This window comes from Musca autumnalis, unplaced genomic scaffold, assembly GCF_047663935.1.
Source record: "Musca autumnalis isolate F117 unplaced genomic scaffold, ASM4766393v1 scaffold_1, whole genome shotgun sequence".
NCBI classification, from domain to species: domain Eukaryota; kingdom Metazoa; phylum Arthropoda; class Insecta; order Diptera; family Muscidae; genus Musca; species Musca autumnalis.
Window position 1 is genome coordinate 304763533 of NW_027411644.1, and position 14863 is coordinate 304778395.

A 14863-nucleotide genomic window follows, 5' to 3' on the forward strand; every position below is an offset into this window, starting at 1 on the left:
TAGGGCACCTACTGTACGGCCTTTCATGTTTTTTCCATAATTTTGAGGATTTCTTAAAAAATACTGAAATAACGTTTCGACTTCTGTTCAGTTTTTCGGCAATTTGGTGAATGGACAGCCCAGAATCTTTATAAGCAACAATTTTGGCTCTTTCCCCAGAACTCAGCGACATAGCTCTTCCCATTTTTCTTAAAAAATTTCTATTGTAATTATTTTTCACCAAAACAATGCTTTAGCGATCCGAAATCAATCACTTCTCCTCAATAACTGACTAAAATTATGGGGGTCCTATTCAAATGAACCATGCAAAACAAACACTCAAATCAAAAAAGTAACGGTAAAATTTAACGGGACATTTCTAGAGCTTGGTTTTTTGGGAGTAATTCTACTCAAGGAGAACAACAAACTAACAAAAATATGTGGAGATATTTTAAACCACTATCAAGTTATTATTATATTAGTTTATTTTAAAGGAGGGTCCTATTCAAGTGAGTGCTAGTATATATATATATATATATATATATATATATATATATATATATATATATATATATAATTGATCTGTGCATAATGCCACATATTTACCCACTATCCTTAAAAAAGAATGTATTGGGTAAAGACCTGGAGAGAAGGCAGATTGCAACGAGGATCTTCTGCGTTTCTGTCCAACGAGCTGTTACTGCATGACGAATGGTCATACTGCAACTATTTGAGGATGTCAAAAAGTCAATTTGATTATCTTCTGAACCTTATACATATTTCCAGTTGCAACACTAGAATGAGATAAGCCATTAATCCATCTCAAAAATTGGCAATAACATTAAGCCGAACATTGACATGTTTAATCACTACAACGTCAAGACACTTTGTAGTTTCCGTTGGACACAATCATTAATAATTAATAATACATCAATCTGAGATCCATATATCAGTCTTTAAAGTTAAACTTTTTCGTTGAAATTTCGTGTTTATTCTGAAATAAATAGAAAATAAAAAATATTTGCATATGAAAATTCTAGAAATATACGTTACCTAATTATAATAAGGGAAGCCTTCATATTCAATGGTGTCATTTTCCTCAAGGATGCTTTCCTCTATAATGAAGTCTTCATCTTCAATGACATCTTCATTGTTGTCTCCATCTTCAAATAAACCTTGCATAGATAGCTCCAAAATATTGTTTAATGATGAAGAGCATGCTTGTTTGGATGGTCTTGTAAGCTTCCGCATTAGGCATTGGATCTGCCAAGCGGCGTCACTTTGTTTTTCGGGATCTATATTTTCCATTTGAGCTGCCACTAATTTTCCTAAACAGGCAAACTTAAGTTATTTTCTTCCAGAAATCATTTTTCATATCCTTTAGGCCATTCCTAAAATCTTTCTGTAGTATAAACAATTTACTTTAATAATTTAATAAACAAAACAAAGCAAAACTTAAAGTTAGTTTTTCTTTATAATTTTCTTCATTCCGGAGAGCGTTGGATTTCTAAAATTGGAAAACATGTTAATATGATTATTAAGCGCGACGAGAGATCAAAGCCTTACCTGACTTTCCCTTAGTGCGTCCTGCTTTTCGGCAACATTGTCCTTTCGTGATCTTTTTTTAGAAGGCCCCTGATTATTATCCATGTCATCACAGGACTCATTCGAACAGTGTATCTGGTTAATATCATTCTCTTCTGTGGAACACGCACATTCATTTTCTGCACTCGCATCCTAAAAAGATAAAATTGTAGAATTAATATGAGAAAATAGGATAACGAATTATCAGTTTACCTACCTCTGTGTTGTCTTTGCTAGACCTCATAGCAATGTGAGGCACCAGAAAATACAATTGGTCGTAATACCATAGCTTAGGAATATAAATGTCATTTTATTTCTGCCATTTTTATAATGAAATATAACCAGTTTTCTCTTTTCTAGGATAGCGTTTTTCATTAGCGCTAAATTTTAATAATTTGCTATAAAATATAATATTTTTACACACTGGGAAAAAGATTCGGTTCGCAAATATTAAAATGTACACTAATATTGCAGAATGGGTTCGATAATTACCTGTTTTTAGGCAAAATATGTAAGTCCATATTTACATTAAGCAATTTTCCTTGCGGCAATTGTCAGTTTGTAGGTGAGAGAGGGTTTTGAGAGGCAAAGGGTTACCATATGCTTCACCTCTCTCTCCATCAAACTGACAATTGCCGCAAGGAAAATTGCCGCAAGGAAAATTGCCTAATATAAATATGGACTAACAAAAGTTACAAAAACCGAATATTTTTGACGCATAGAAAACGGGGTTAACAAATTTTTCTTTGTTATTCTCGCTTATAGGGTTGCCATGGATCCATGTAATATAAATTTTTTAATTGCACAGGACCAAAATTGTTTTAAGTATTTGTTTTTTTGGTTATTGGGTATGGGCTTCTAAAATACTAAGGTGTTATTATTGGTAAAATTGAAAACCGAATATTTTTGACACTCACTGTAGGTATTTTCAAACCAGATTTCAGCCATTTCGGTGCGTTAGTGAGGTCACACCTTCGAAATACCGAAAATGGGTGGGGGGGGGGTGGCATCCTACGTCCAGTCCACAAGAACGGAGATACGACTGTATGTGTAAATACAGGGGCATAAGTCTGCTCCCTATTGCATATAAGATAGTATCTGGCATATTGTGTGAGAGACTAAGTCAATGAAATTATTGGACCCTATCAGTGCAGCTTTAAGGTAGAATTAGACGTGACATAACCATAATGCCATAAGGCCATATCAATCAGCTGATTGAACCAAACCTATGGAAATCAATGTATTCGATAAGTAGTAACATAACATAATGCCATAGCCATAACCATAAGAAACCAATTGGGTTTAGGTTTTCTATGGTTATGGCGTTATGACTATGTCACGTCTAATTCTACCTTTAGACTGGGCAAATCCACCATTGACCAGATATTTATCTTGAAACAAATCCTGGAAATGACCCCAGAAATGCAGATCGACACCATCCATCTTTTCGTCGATTATAAAACAGCCCTATACGTTCAAAGGTGTTCCAAGCCATGCCTGATTTTTTTATTCCTGCAAAGCTCATTCGGCTTTGTAGAATGATGACATTAACTGATACTCGGTCCTCGGTTAAAATAGGAAAGAACCTCTCCGAAGAGTTTATTACCAAAAGAGGTTTCAGACAAGGAGACGGCCTGTTGTGTGATCTTTTCAACATCCTGCTGGAGAAGGTCATACGAGGCGCAAAGGTCAAAAGAAGTGGAACAATATACACGAACAGCCATATGTTACTTGCTTATGCCGACGACATTGACATCATGGGTCGATCGGTAAAGGAAGTAACTGACACCTTTGCAACAGTCGAAAGGGAATCTGCTAAAGTGGGTCTAGAAGTAAATGGCGAGAAGACCAAGTTGATGGTGTCGACGCGCAATGCGTCCATAGAGATCGGGCCAACTGTTGACGTTGGTTCCTACAATTTTGAGGTAGTAAAGCACTTCGTCTACCTCGGCACCGCCGTAAACACAACCAACAACATCAGTTGTGAAATACGAAGAAGAATAGTGTTGGCCAACATATGCTAGTTCGGTCAGAGTAAGCAGTTTAGGAATAAAGCCACATCTCATCAAACAAAAACAACGCTTTGCAAAACACTGATACTACCCGTGCTAATGTATGGCTCCGACGCATGGGTACTTGCGCAAGCAGATAAGGCAGTGCTTGGTGTGTTTCAGAGAAAAATTCTTCGAAAGATTTGGCAGGCCTAAGCTAAGATGGAGCAAACAAGGGGATTGAGAGATGAACAGGCGCGGTATTCCAGAAAGTGAAGCAGTAAACAGAGAGAATTGGAGATTTTTTCTCAGTTCGGCTTATAGATCAAATGTTCTGTAATGGGCCGGCTAAGTAAGTTGAAGCCAAACCCTATGAAGCCCTATGGGGGATATATCAAAAAGTGGACCTTTACCGACCATTCTCTGTCGGAATATTTAATATCTCCACCAAAGACTCAATTCCGAATTTCAGCCATTTCGGATGGGTAATTCGGCTAAAACCTTCAAAATTACCAAAGTCGGATGGTACTGACCTATGGGACCTATATCAAAAAGTAGACCTGTATCGTCAATTGTCTGTCAGTATATTTTATACCACCAACGAATACTATATTTCGAAATTCAGCCATTTCAGTTGGATAACGTGGCTAAAATCATCGAAATTACCAAAATCGGGAGGAAGAACGGGAGTTGCCCCAAAGAATACAAGTTGACCAAATATAGTAAAATTGTCAATCTAAAGCTATTATCATCATAACTAAGGATGAACATACAATAAAACGTCGACTTTTATTTTCTGCACTGTGACACGGTGTCATAGGCGTGTTTTGTACCTTTCAGGCTATTTTCGCAGGAAGTATGGACTTGCCCCCGTTAAAACTTGTACCGTCGTTTGGGGGGCAGTGAACACAAGTTGTTACAACAAAAATCAAAGCGATTCGAGAGCAGGTCATAAACTGAACTTTTCCGAATTTTTGTGTGGGAGGTACCTGAAGGAGTGCACCGATTGAGTCCATATTAGAACCTCATAGAAGTCTGATAGAAATTTAACGATGTGCAAAATATGGATCAAATCGTTTATTCTCTATAGGAGTTTTGGCGCCTAAAAATGTTCCGAACATTTTCGAACTTTTGTGGGGAAGGTACCGGAAGGAGTAAACCGATATAACCCATCTTCGAACTTAAACTAAGTTTAGACAAAATGTTATCAAATCCAAATTTTGAGCCGAATCGGTTGATCCGTTCGAGAGTTATCGTGCGCTCTAGCCTACCAGACAGACCGACGGACATGGCTAAATCAACTCCAAATTGTCTGAAACGGATTTCGCCCAAATATACTTGGGGTCTAAATTTTAGACTCTAAAACAATTATTTCGATGAGACACATTTTGCCCGTATGAAAGTGTATCAACCTCTTTAGCATAAATGTCGTTTTAAACGTACTCCACTGTACATACATAGCTTGTAAATGAAAATCCTCTGCGCTGACCGTCAAACAAATATTTGCACACAAACGATTAGTAAAACGGCGACAAAAACTTAGCCGAAGTAACGCGACTGCAAAATAATCTATTGATTGCGATAATACCCACCCAAGTAAAGAACTTTTTTTTTTGAAATTTCATAGGCAAACAAGCAAAGCTAGAATAATGGAACCTTTAAATACCGGTCTCTGGGGCATAACAAGGAAAGTCTTTTCAACGACTCTAACGTGTCAACAACGCGCACAAAAGGTCTTCGATCCATCGAAGACTCGGCTAAAAAAAAGTCCGGGAGAAAGTAACGAACCTTTAAACAAATTTATTTGTTTGTACAGTACCGCATCATCAGTTTGAAAAAGTGAGTGAAATTTATTAACAAAGAACAACAAGAGAGGGAACAGAGACGAAGAAATTCAGAAAGCTTTGCAAATTCTTCCATTATATTTGTTGTGTTTGTATATATTCGTGTGTGTGTGGAGACCACATGTTTTTTGTATCGGGTTTTTTAGTTTTGCCACTCTCTACTCTCTGTACGTCAGCTCAACGCTTGGCAAAGTGAAATGCCGAAATGCCACATAAAATAAGATCAACTGTTCATTCGTATGGCGTGTATGGCGTTGAACGGTGGTTAAGTTACAGTTGTTCGGAAACGTAAACGTGACTTGAAAACAATCATTGAATAAAGAAAGAACAAAAGAAAATAGCAAAAAAAACGTATGTACGTGCAAAATTTCACAAACAAAGGCAAAGAATATTAAGCAAAAAAAGAAACTTGTGTATAAATTTGCAAAAAAAAAAAGAAGCAAAAAAGATAAACAATTAGAAATCTATCCCCCCCATTTGCAATGTGTCTGGGAAGCTGTTGGCAACAAAAAACTTTCAAGGGCAAATAATTTACCACTTCTTTTCCCTCCCTCTTTTTATTCATTCTTTGATTTAACGGTGTGTTTTTTTGTGCAAAAAGAAGTGAAGAAAGACAGTTTTAGATGGTTATCAGTGACACAAAAATACCACGTCAACCAAACCCATTTTATTCGTTTGCCTGTAGTCGGGCAACACCTCTTACGTCTCGTCTTGCATCTCATTTTTGCAAACTTTCTATTCACAATGGAAAATTTTGAATTTTAAGAAAAAAAACTACTCCCATTTCTCTGCAAAAGAAATTTATTCCCAATGAAAATTTCTTTCTCATCCCACAGAAATGCATGACGTAAGATATTCGCCAAGAATTTGCAATTTCTTTTTGGAGAAAAATCAGCAAAAACCATCCAACTTTTTTCGTTCAAGATTAGCTTAGATTTGAATGTGTTGGTGTTTGAGATGAGCCTGAGATTTAAAAAAAACGTGTGACTTTTATTTGACTAATTTTTTCGTTGTTGTTATTATTAAGTGTAATTTTTCAATTCTCAAAATGTCAGCAGTTGTGTGGATGATGATTTGTTTGCTAATGCGGTTGGCTACAACAGAGAAACAAAGCAAAGCGTACGACGCAATTTCCACAAAATATGGTGATAATACCCCTATTAACGGCATTAGTTGTGCGGTAAAGGGTATGGTATCAATTGGTCTGGATAAAGTAAATATTTTTTATTCAGAATTAGTAGCTGTTCTACCAGTTTTGGCAGGTTTGGGTTCTAAGTAGACTTTGGACAGTTGCGTTTTAGTTAACCTTGATAATTTGAAACAAGTCTCATTTTGGGCTGAAATTGTTACCTTAAGCAGTCCTTGGTACCCTGATCACAACAATATATAACTTTCCCGGGGAAAATCCATACTTCCTGAGGTATGGGTCTTGACATTTCGGAAATGTCTAACTTTAAAATCATTATGGGCACCTCGAATCGGATTGAAATTTGTATCATAAGTATGTAGTCAATGTTTTCTTGATCGCAATCACGAAAAATTGGTCTGGACTTTTTTCGGATACTTTTATACCCTCCACCATAGGATGGGGGTATATTAAGTTTGTAACTACTCGAAATAATCGTTGTAGACCCCACAAACTATATATTCTTGATCAGCGTGCAATTCTACATCGATATAGCGATGTCCGTCCGTCTGTGGAAATCACTCTAGCGTCCGAACGGATTGACGTAGGTGGATGAAATTTTGGGAAAATCTATTATATGTACGTAGGACTTTTGTTATTGAAAGCGGGCTATGTAGGTCCACGCTTTCGTATAGCCCCCATACAAAATGACGCGTCGTCGTTTTAAGGAATTTTAAAGATATTTGTCCCATTTTAATTGGTTGTAATTTGGTATTTTGTGTCTCCAGAGGCCAAAAAACTTTCCTACCAAAGTTGGTTTATATAGGTCCACGTTTTGGTTTTACCCCCATATAACGCCCCATATAAAGTACGCGTCATTTTAATATATTTTAAATGTATTAGTCCCATTTGACAACAGAATCGGTTGTAACTTTGTATTTTGTGTTTCCAGAGGCTAAGAAATATTTCTGCCATAAAATGTTTATATAGGTCCACGTTTTAATATAGCCCCCATATCTCCCGATTTTCGGTATTTTGAAGGTTTTGGCCTCATTATCACACCGAGATGGCTGAAATTTGGTATTTAGTCTTCGTTTGGGGTATAAAACTTTCCCCCAGAAATTCGTAGGTATATGTCCACGCCATCATATAGCCCCCATAAAACATTACCTTCTGATTTTCGGTATTTTGAAGGTTGTGGCCACATTAATCCACCGAAATGACTTAAATTTGTGGTGGAGGGTATAAAAAGTTCGACCCGACCGAACTTAACGTTTTTATACCCTCCACCATAGGATGGGGGTATATTAAGTTTGTCACTACGTTTGTAACTACTCGAAATAATCATTGTAGACCCCACAAAGTATATATATTCTTGATCAGCGTGCAATTCTACATCGATATAGCCATGTCCGTCCGTCTGTCCGTCTGTCTGTCTGTCCGTCTGTGGAAATCACTCTAGCGTCCAAACGGATTGACGTAGGTTGATGAAATTTTGGGAAAATATGTTATATTTACGTAGGACTTTTGGTATTGAAAGCGGGCAATGTAGGTCCACGCTTTCGTATAGCCCCCATACAAAATGACGCGTGACGCGTCGTCGTTTTAAGGAATTTTTAAGATATTTGGCCCATTTTACCACCTAATTGGTTGTAATTTGGTACTTTGTGTCTCCAGAGGCCAAAAAATATTTCTACCAAAGTTGGGTTATATAGGTCCACGTTTTGGTATAGCCCCAATATAAGACCCATATAAAGTACGCGTCATTTTAATATATTTTGAATGTATTAGACCCATTTGACCACAGAATTGGTTGTAATTTGGTATTTTGTGTCTTCAGAGGCCAGAAAACTTTGCTACCAAAGTTGGGTTATATAGGTCCACGTTTTGGTATAGTCCCCACATAAGACCCCTTATAAAGTACGCGTCATTTTAATATATTTTGAATGTATTAGACCCATTTGACCAAAGAATCGGTTGTAAATTTGTATTTTGTGTTTCCAGAGGCTAAGAAACATTTCTACCATAAAATATTTATATAGGTCCACGTGTTGATATAGCCCCCATAATACAATATCTCCCGATTTTCGATATTTTGAACGTTTTAGCCTCATCATCACACCGATATGGCTGAAATTTGGTATTTAGTCTTCTTTAGGCGTATAAAACTTTCCCCCAGAAATTTGTAGGTATAGGTCCACGCCATCATATAGCCCCCATAGAACGGTACCTTGCGAATTTCGGTATTTTGAAGGTTGTGGCCACATGAATCCACCGAAATGGCTGAAATTTGTGGTGGAGGGTATAAAAAATTCGGCCCGACCGAACTTAACGCTTTTCTTACTTGTTCCTACTTGTTTACTTCTTAATTCGGAACAAATTTTACGATCAGCTGGCGGAAAAATCTTAATTTTTTTTTTTCAAATTGAAATTTTTTCCTAAGTTGCCGGGGATTTAGCACTTTCTCCTATGGACAGGTGCAAATCTCGGGCACGGAAACAAAATTTTCTTTTAAATTGTAAATTTTTTCCACGATGCAATTTTCGAAATAGGGATAGGTAATGGAAAGCAATAATCGATTTTTCGACTTTTCGATTTTGGTCTAAAACTAAAAATGCGATTTTTCGGTCTTGCGATTATTTCAGTTGTTTTAAAACACGACTTTCGACTTTTTCATAACCGCAGAAAATCGATTATAATCGACTATTCGTCGATTTTCGAGTTTTCTTTTGAAACTGTAAAACCGCCAAAAGTGTAAAACCGCCAAGTCCACAATCTATGGGCAAACTCGAAAATCGATCACAAGATAATCGATTATGCGATTTTCCCTCCAGACAAAAGTCGACTACGATTTTTAGATTTTTGACTGCAAAAAGTCGATTAATCGATTAACCGAAAGTCGACTTACCTATCCCTATTTCGAAACTTCAGAGGCCCATATCTCGGGAAGGATGGACTTCCCCCGAAAAGCTTTATATTTTTGTAATCAGGACGAGAAGATATACCCATCGTGAACATTTCAGATTTTTCTGCCTGGTGTTCGTAAAATCAATTTATGCCCTTAATTCGTACATTGTTGCAGTGTCATTTCTTACCCCATGTAATTCATGTTATCCTGTGGTGCGATTCTCAAACACATTTTTTGAGTTACCAACAATTGTCGGTAAAATTGCAGTTCTGGAACAGACCAAAAGTTCTTGACTTTTTTTCGGAAATGTTTTTTATGTTTTACTTCATGATTCTTATGTTTTTTAGCGGCACCTCTCGAATCGGCTTGACATTTTTACCACAGGTAGTCCATGGTATTCTGGTCACAACGATATGTAGTTTTCCGGGGGGAAGTCTTGTACTACATATGGCTCTTGACACTTCCGGAAATGTTTTCCTTCATCATTCTTATTTAGCGGCACATCTCGAATCCGGTTGACATTTTTACCACAGATAGTCTTTGGTAACCTGATCGTAACAATCTAAAATTTGCAGTCGATTTAAACCTGTCCGCCCGACTGTCTGGTTGTTGCGCACGAGAAGTCTCGAACGAATTAACCGATTTGGTCCTCGCAATATTTCCTTCAAACTTAGATTAGGTTCGAAGATGGGCCATATGAGTAAACACTTGCCGGTACCTTTCCCCAAACAGTTCAAATTTTCTTCCTAAAATATTTCAATGAATCGTCGTTATTTTTTCTTCAAACTTAAATCAAGTTCGAAGATGGACCACATCGGTCCACTCTTTCCCATGCCTCCCCCAAACGTTTAATGTTTCCGCTAAAAAGTTTCCCTAAGATAAATCGTGCATGATTAATCTCGAACGGATCAACCGATTTGGTTCTCGTAATATTCTGTCCAAACTTAGAACACTCTTTGTTATGTTTCGCATGGGCCACATTTTGCGGTACCTCTCCCACAACAGTTTTGGCTTATCTTTCCTTTACCGACCCACCTTACCACCACAGATAGTGTTTTTTATCCCGATTCCAACCATGTATTGCTTTTGTTGCGGAAATGTATACTTCCCGAGATATGGGCCTCCCAAGTTCCACAAAGGCCCTAGTATAAAATGTGGGCAAACCACCGCAGAAAATTATGAAAAAATTACTACAGATAGTGCTTTTTATTCCGATTCCAATCATGTATTGCTTTTCTTGCGGAAATGTATACTTCCCGAAATATAGGCCTCCAAAGTTCCACAACGGCCCTAGTCTAAAATTTTGGCAAATTAGATATTTTTCTAAATAGCCGGCCTTCGGCCGGGATTTAAGACTTTCTCCTATGGACAGGTGCAAATCTCGGGAACGGGAACAAAATTTTCTGCGATGTTGTGCCAAAATTATAGGTTACGGCCTTTGTGGATCTTTGGAGGCCCATAACTCGGGAAGTATACATTTCCGCAACAAAAGCAATACATGGTTGGAATCGGGATAAAAAGCATTATCTGTGGTAATTTTTTCATAATTTTCTGCGGTGGGTCGGTAAAGGAAAGGAGTTCCAAAGTTGTTTTCTTTCCGCTAGAATGTCTTGCATGATAAATCTACAATGAGTCAAACGGTTTGTATTCGCAACTAATTTTGTCCAAAAGTAATATTTTCTTCAAACTTAGGTCAAGTTCGAAAAAGGGCAATATTGGTTACTCTTTCCGGTACCTCCCTACAAAAGTTCAAATTTTTTCGCTAAAAAGTTTCGCATAATAAATCTTCATTGAATAAAACGATTTTGACTAAAAGTAATATTTTGTCCAAACTTAGATCAAGTGCCAAGTTAGGTTAGATCGGACCACTCTTTCTGGTACCTCCCCCACAAAGTCTCATTTTTTGTTCGCTAATATTTTTCGCATGATAAATCTCCAACGGATCAACTGATTTTGTCTTCGCAATATTCTTTTCAAACTTAGATTTATAAAAAGATGGACCCTATCTGGTCCACTCTTTCCGGAACCTGGCCCACAAAAGTTCAACATTTTTCGGTAAAACGGTGCGCATGAAAAATTCTCAATGAATGAAACGATTTGGTCAAAGTAGAATTTTGTCCAAGTCCTAGTAGGTCAAGTTCGAAGATGGGCCATATCGGTCCACTCTTTCATAAACACCCCCCCCCCCACAAAATTTAAAAATTTTTCGCTAAAATGGATTTTCTACGGATCCATCAATCTGGTCCAAAATGGTTATCCTCATAATATTCCTTTTAGACCTGACCTAGGTCGAAATGGACTGGATCGCTCCTTTAGATACCCCCCAAACACAAAATTTTAAATCTTTTCGCACAAGTGCAGTTTAATGACATAGTTTTATTGGCATACTTTTGAAATCTTAACAACAGGTAGCTCTCGGGGCCCCTATTGCAGCGATACTATTTTTTCCGGGGCAAGTCCATACTTCCTGAGATAATGGGCAAAAACTATAACCCTGCCGGCACAAACTAAAACGAATGAGTACGATTACTTACGAATTTGGCCGAAACGTTGCACATTTTTTCGAAACGTAGATCAAATTCGGAGATGGATTATATCGGTGGACCCCTTGGGTTTGGGTACCTCCTCCACAATTTCTAATAAAGTGCTGTTTTAACGGCTTGAGAATTGAGTTTTTTGATTGTCAAGTCTCCAAATATTTCCCGAGAAAAATACCCAGAAACTCTAAAATCGTGGCAGCACCACGCCTTTCAATACCCATACTTTCCAAAATAAAATCTAAAAAAAATGTTATTAAATTATTATTTTCCTCCTATTTTTACAGTAAACCAACAACAAAATGCCGCCACGCTCAACTACCGTCGCCAGTAACGACGAACCTCTTGACACCACCGAGTTGGTAGGAGGTTCCAAACAAACTGGTGTTTTGTTTGAAGCTGATGCCGATACTCCTGATGGTGCCTTGGCCGCCGATATTACCCAATTCAAGAAGGCTGAAAAGCGTAAGCTGAAATTGGTATGGCGTAACATCATTCTGTTCGGTTATTTACATCTTGCTGCCTTGTATGGTGGCTATTTGTTCTTTGCCAAGGCCAAGTGGGCTACTGTTTTCTTCTGTAAGTGATTTGATAAGATTTGAAAAAATCGATTTTTTTTACTTACAATTTTGAATTTTCATTTGGTTTTCTTTCCAGCCATCTTCCTTTATTCCATTGGTGTCTTGGGTATTACGGCCGGAGCCCATCGTTTGTGGGCCCATCGTTCATACAAAGCCAAATGGCCATTGCGTTTGCTTTTGATCGTCTTCAACACATGTGCCTTCCAAGATGCTGCCTATCATTGGGCCCGTGATCATCGTGTCCATCACAAGTTCTCCGAAACCGATGCTGATCCCCACAATGCCACCCGTGGTTTCTTCTTCTCGCACATTGGTTGGTTGTTGTGCAAAAAACATCCCGACGTTGTAGCTAAGGGCAAGGGTTTGGATTTGTCGGATTTGCGTGCCGATCCCATTCTCATGTTCCAAAAGAAACACTATATGCTGTTGATGCCTTTGGCCTGTTTCATTTTGCCCACCATCATTCCCATGTACGGCTGGAATGAGAGTTTCGTTAATGCCTGGTTTGTGGCCACCATGTTCCGTTGGTGTTTCTTGTTGAATGTCACCTGGTGTGTCAACAGTGCTGCCCATAAATTCGGTGGTCGTCCCTATGACAAGTAAGTCCTCAACCTACCTCAGGGGAATTTTTTAAAGACTTTTTATTCATTGATTTTTCTTTTTTATTGAAACAGGAACATCAACCCCTCCGAAAACTCCTTGGTTGCCTATTTCGCCTTCGGTGAAGGCTGGCACAACTATCACCATGTCTTCCCCTGGGATTACAAGACTGCCGAATGGGGTAACTGGTCCATGAATTTGACCACTGCCTTCATCAATTTCTTTGCCAAGATTGGTTGGGCCTACGATTTGAAATCTGTTGCTCCCGAAACCATTCAAAAGCGTGTCTTGCGTACCGGTGATGGCAGCCATCACTTGTGGGGCTATGGTGATAAGGATTTGACCCCTGAAATTGCCAAGGATATTTTGACTGTCGACAAAAAAGATCTCTAAGATCAGTCTGGCAGACAATAGCATGTAAAATTAAGATAAACCACAAACTGACTCAGTAATGAAAACAAAAAACCAACACAGGCTACCTACCAACATCAAGCACAAGCGGGTCCATACTCTGGCCCTGTCTCTTAGTGTGAAAAAGTTGTATTTATTAATTTTTAGTATTTTTGTATTATCCCCTAAGCTACTCTAAAAACCAACCTACTAATCGTATATAGATACTATTTTTTATATAAATAAAAAGGAATCCCTTGTATCTAAAAAAATAATAATAAGGGAACATGTGATGATTTTAGTAGTTGCAATAACTACTAATTTAGCAAAAGAAATGTATAAAATAAATGAAACGATTATCTATAAATAAAAAAGAACTCGCAATATTATAAAGAAAATAACAAAAAATTATTGATTTATAATCGGCCATTCATTCATTATCTTATCGTAGCTTGGTAACCATTTATGACGGGGGGCAATAGGCTACTGTATTTTTTTTTTCTGATTTCCAAAAAAAAATTATTTAGCAAATAACCAACCACTAAAAACTTGGTGTTGATAGGAAAAATTTCCATTTGCGAATTAGATTAAAGAGGCGAATAATAAATATAAACTTTATAGACGCAAATTCCAAATTTCAAATAAAACTTTTAGGACACGTGAGCGATAAGACAACGTGTCCACAAATACGTGAATGCATAATAACATATTTTGCTACGTCAACGTATGTTTCCAAATTAGATTACCATTGTTGTTCGTTCAGCTGCTTTGTTATAGAAGTATATACACAATTAACATTGCAAAATGTCCAATCACAATTGACATTTGATGATATTATTAACAAATTCATAAATGCAAATTAAAAATCAGCAATGCCTACGTGATTAGTCGTATTGAAATTTAACAACTGCGAAATAGTTTCTAAAGCACAATGACAAGCTCATAACAAATGACTGGATGTCCCATAGAATTAATTAATCAAATCGACAGTATATATTGAATTAAATTTGAAAATTAAACTTATATTGTCGAATTTTGTCTGCAAATATGATTGATGGATGTTTGATAACTCTCACTGAAAAAACAAACACATATACATATAAAGTTCATGTTAGAGATAAACTTGTTATTGATAACACTAAATTTATATTACTAAAATACTTTTGTACTGATAATTCACTGATAAATATAACACCTACATGGGTCCGTAATGTTGATTGTATCTTCCCCTGACACCATGCCCATGTAGTTCAATTAGGAAACGTGCAAAATGAACACTTTAGATAAAACAAGTAAAAAGCATCAGTCAACTTTACCGACGTT

General features: G+C 37.3%; 1 protein-coding gene across 3 annotated transcripts; it reads left to right on the forward strand.

Annotated features, from left to right (window-relative positions):
- Window positions 1–5170: 5170 nt before the first annotated feature.
- LOC141389858 (acyl-CoA Delta-9 desaturase-like) lies at window positions 5171–13875 on the forward strand. 3 transcript variants are annotated; one of them, XM_073962032.1, is made up of 4 exons: window positions 5171–5393; window positions 12257–12548; window positions 12627–13149; window positions 13225–13875. In XM_073962032.1, the coding sequence occupies exons 2-4, from the start codon at window positions 12272–12274 to the stop codon at window positions 13541–13543; spliced, it is 1119 nt and encodes a 372-aa protein (XP_073818133.1). In that variant the 5' UTR covers window positions 5171–5393; window positions 12257–12271; the 3' UTR covers window positions 13544–13875. The 3 variants fall into 3 exon arrangements, with proteins under 3 accessions (XP_073818133.1, XP_073818136.1, XP_073818134.1); XM_073962035.1 differs by having other exon boundaries at window positions 5253–5749; XM_073962033.1 differs by lacking the exon at window positions 5171–5393 and adding an exon at window positions 5505–5753.
- The last annotated feature ends 988 nt before the right edge of the window (window positions 13876–14863 follow it).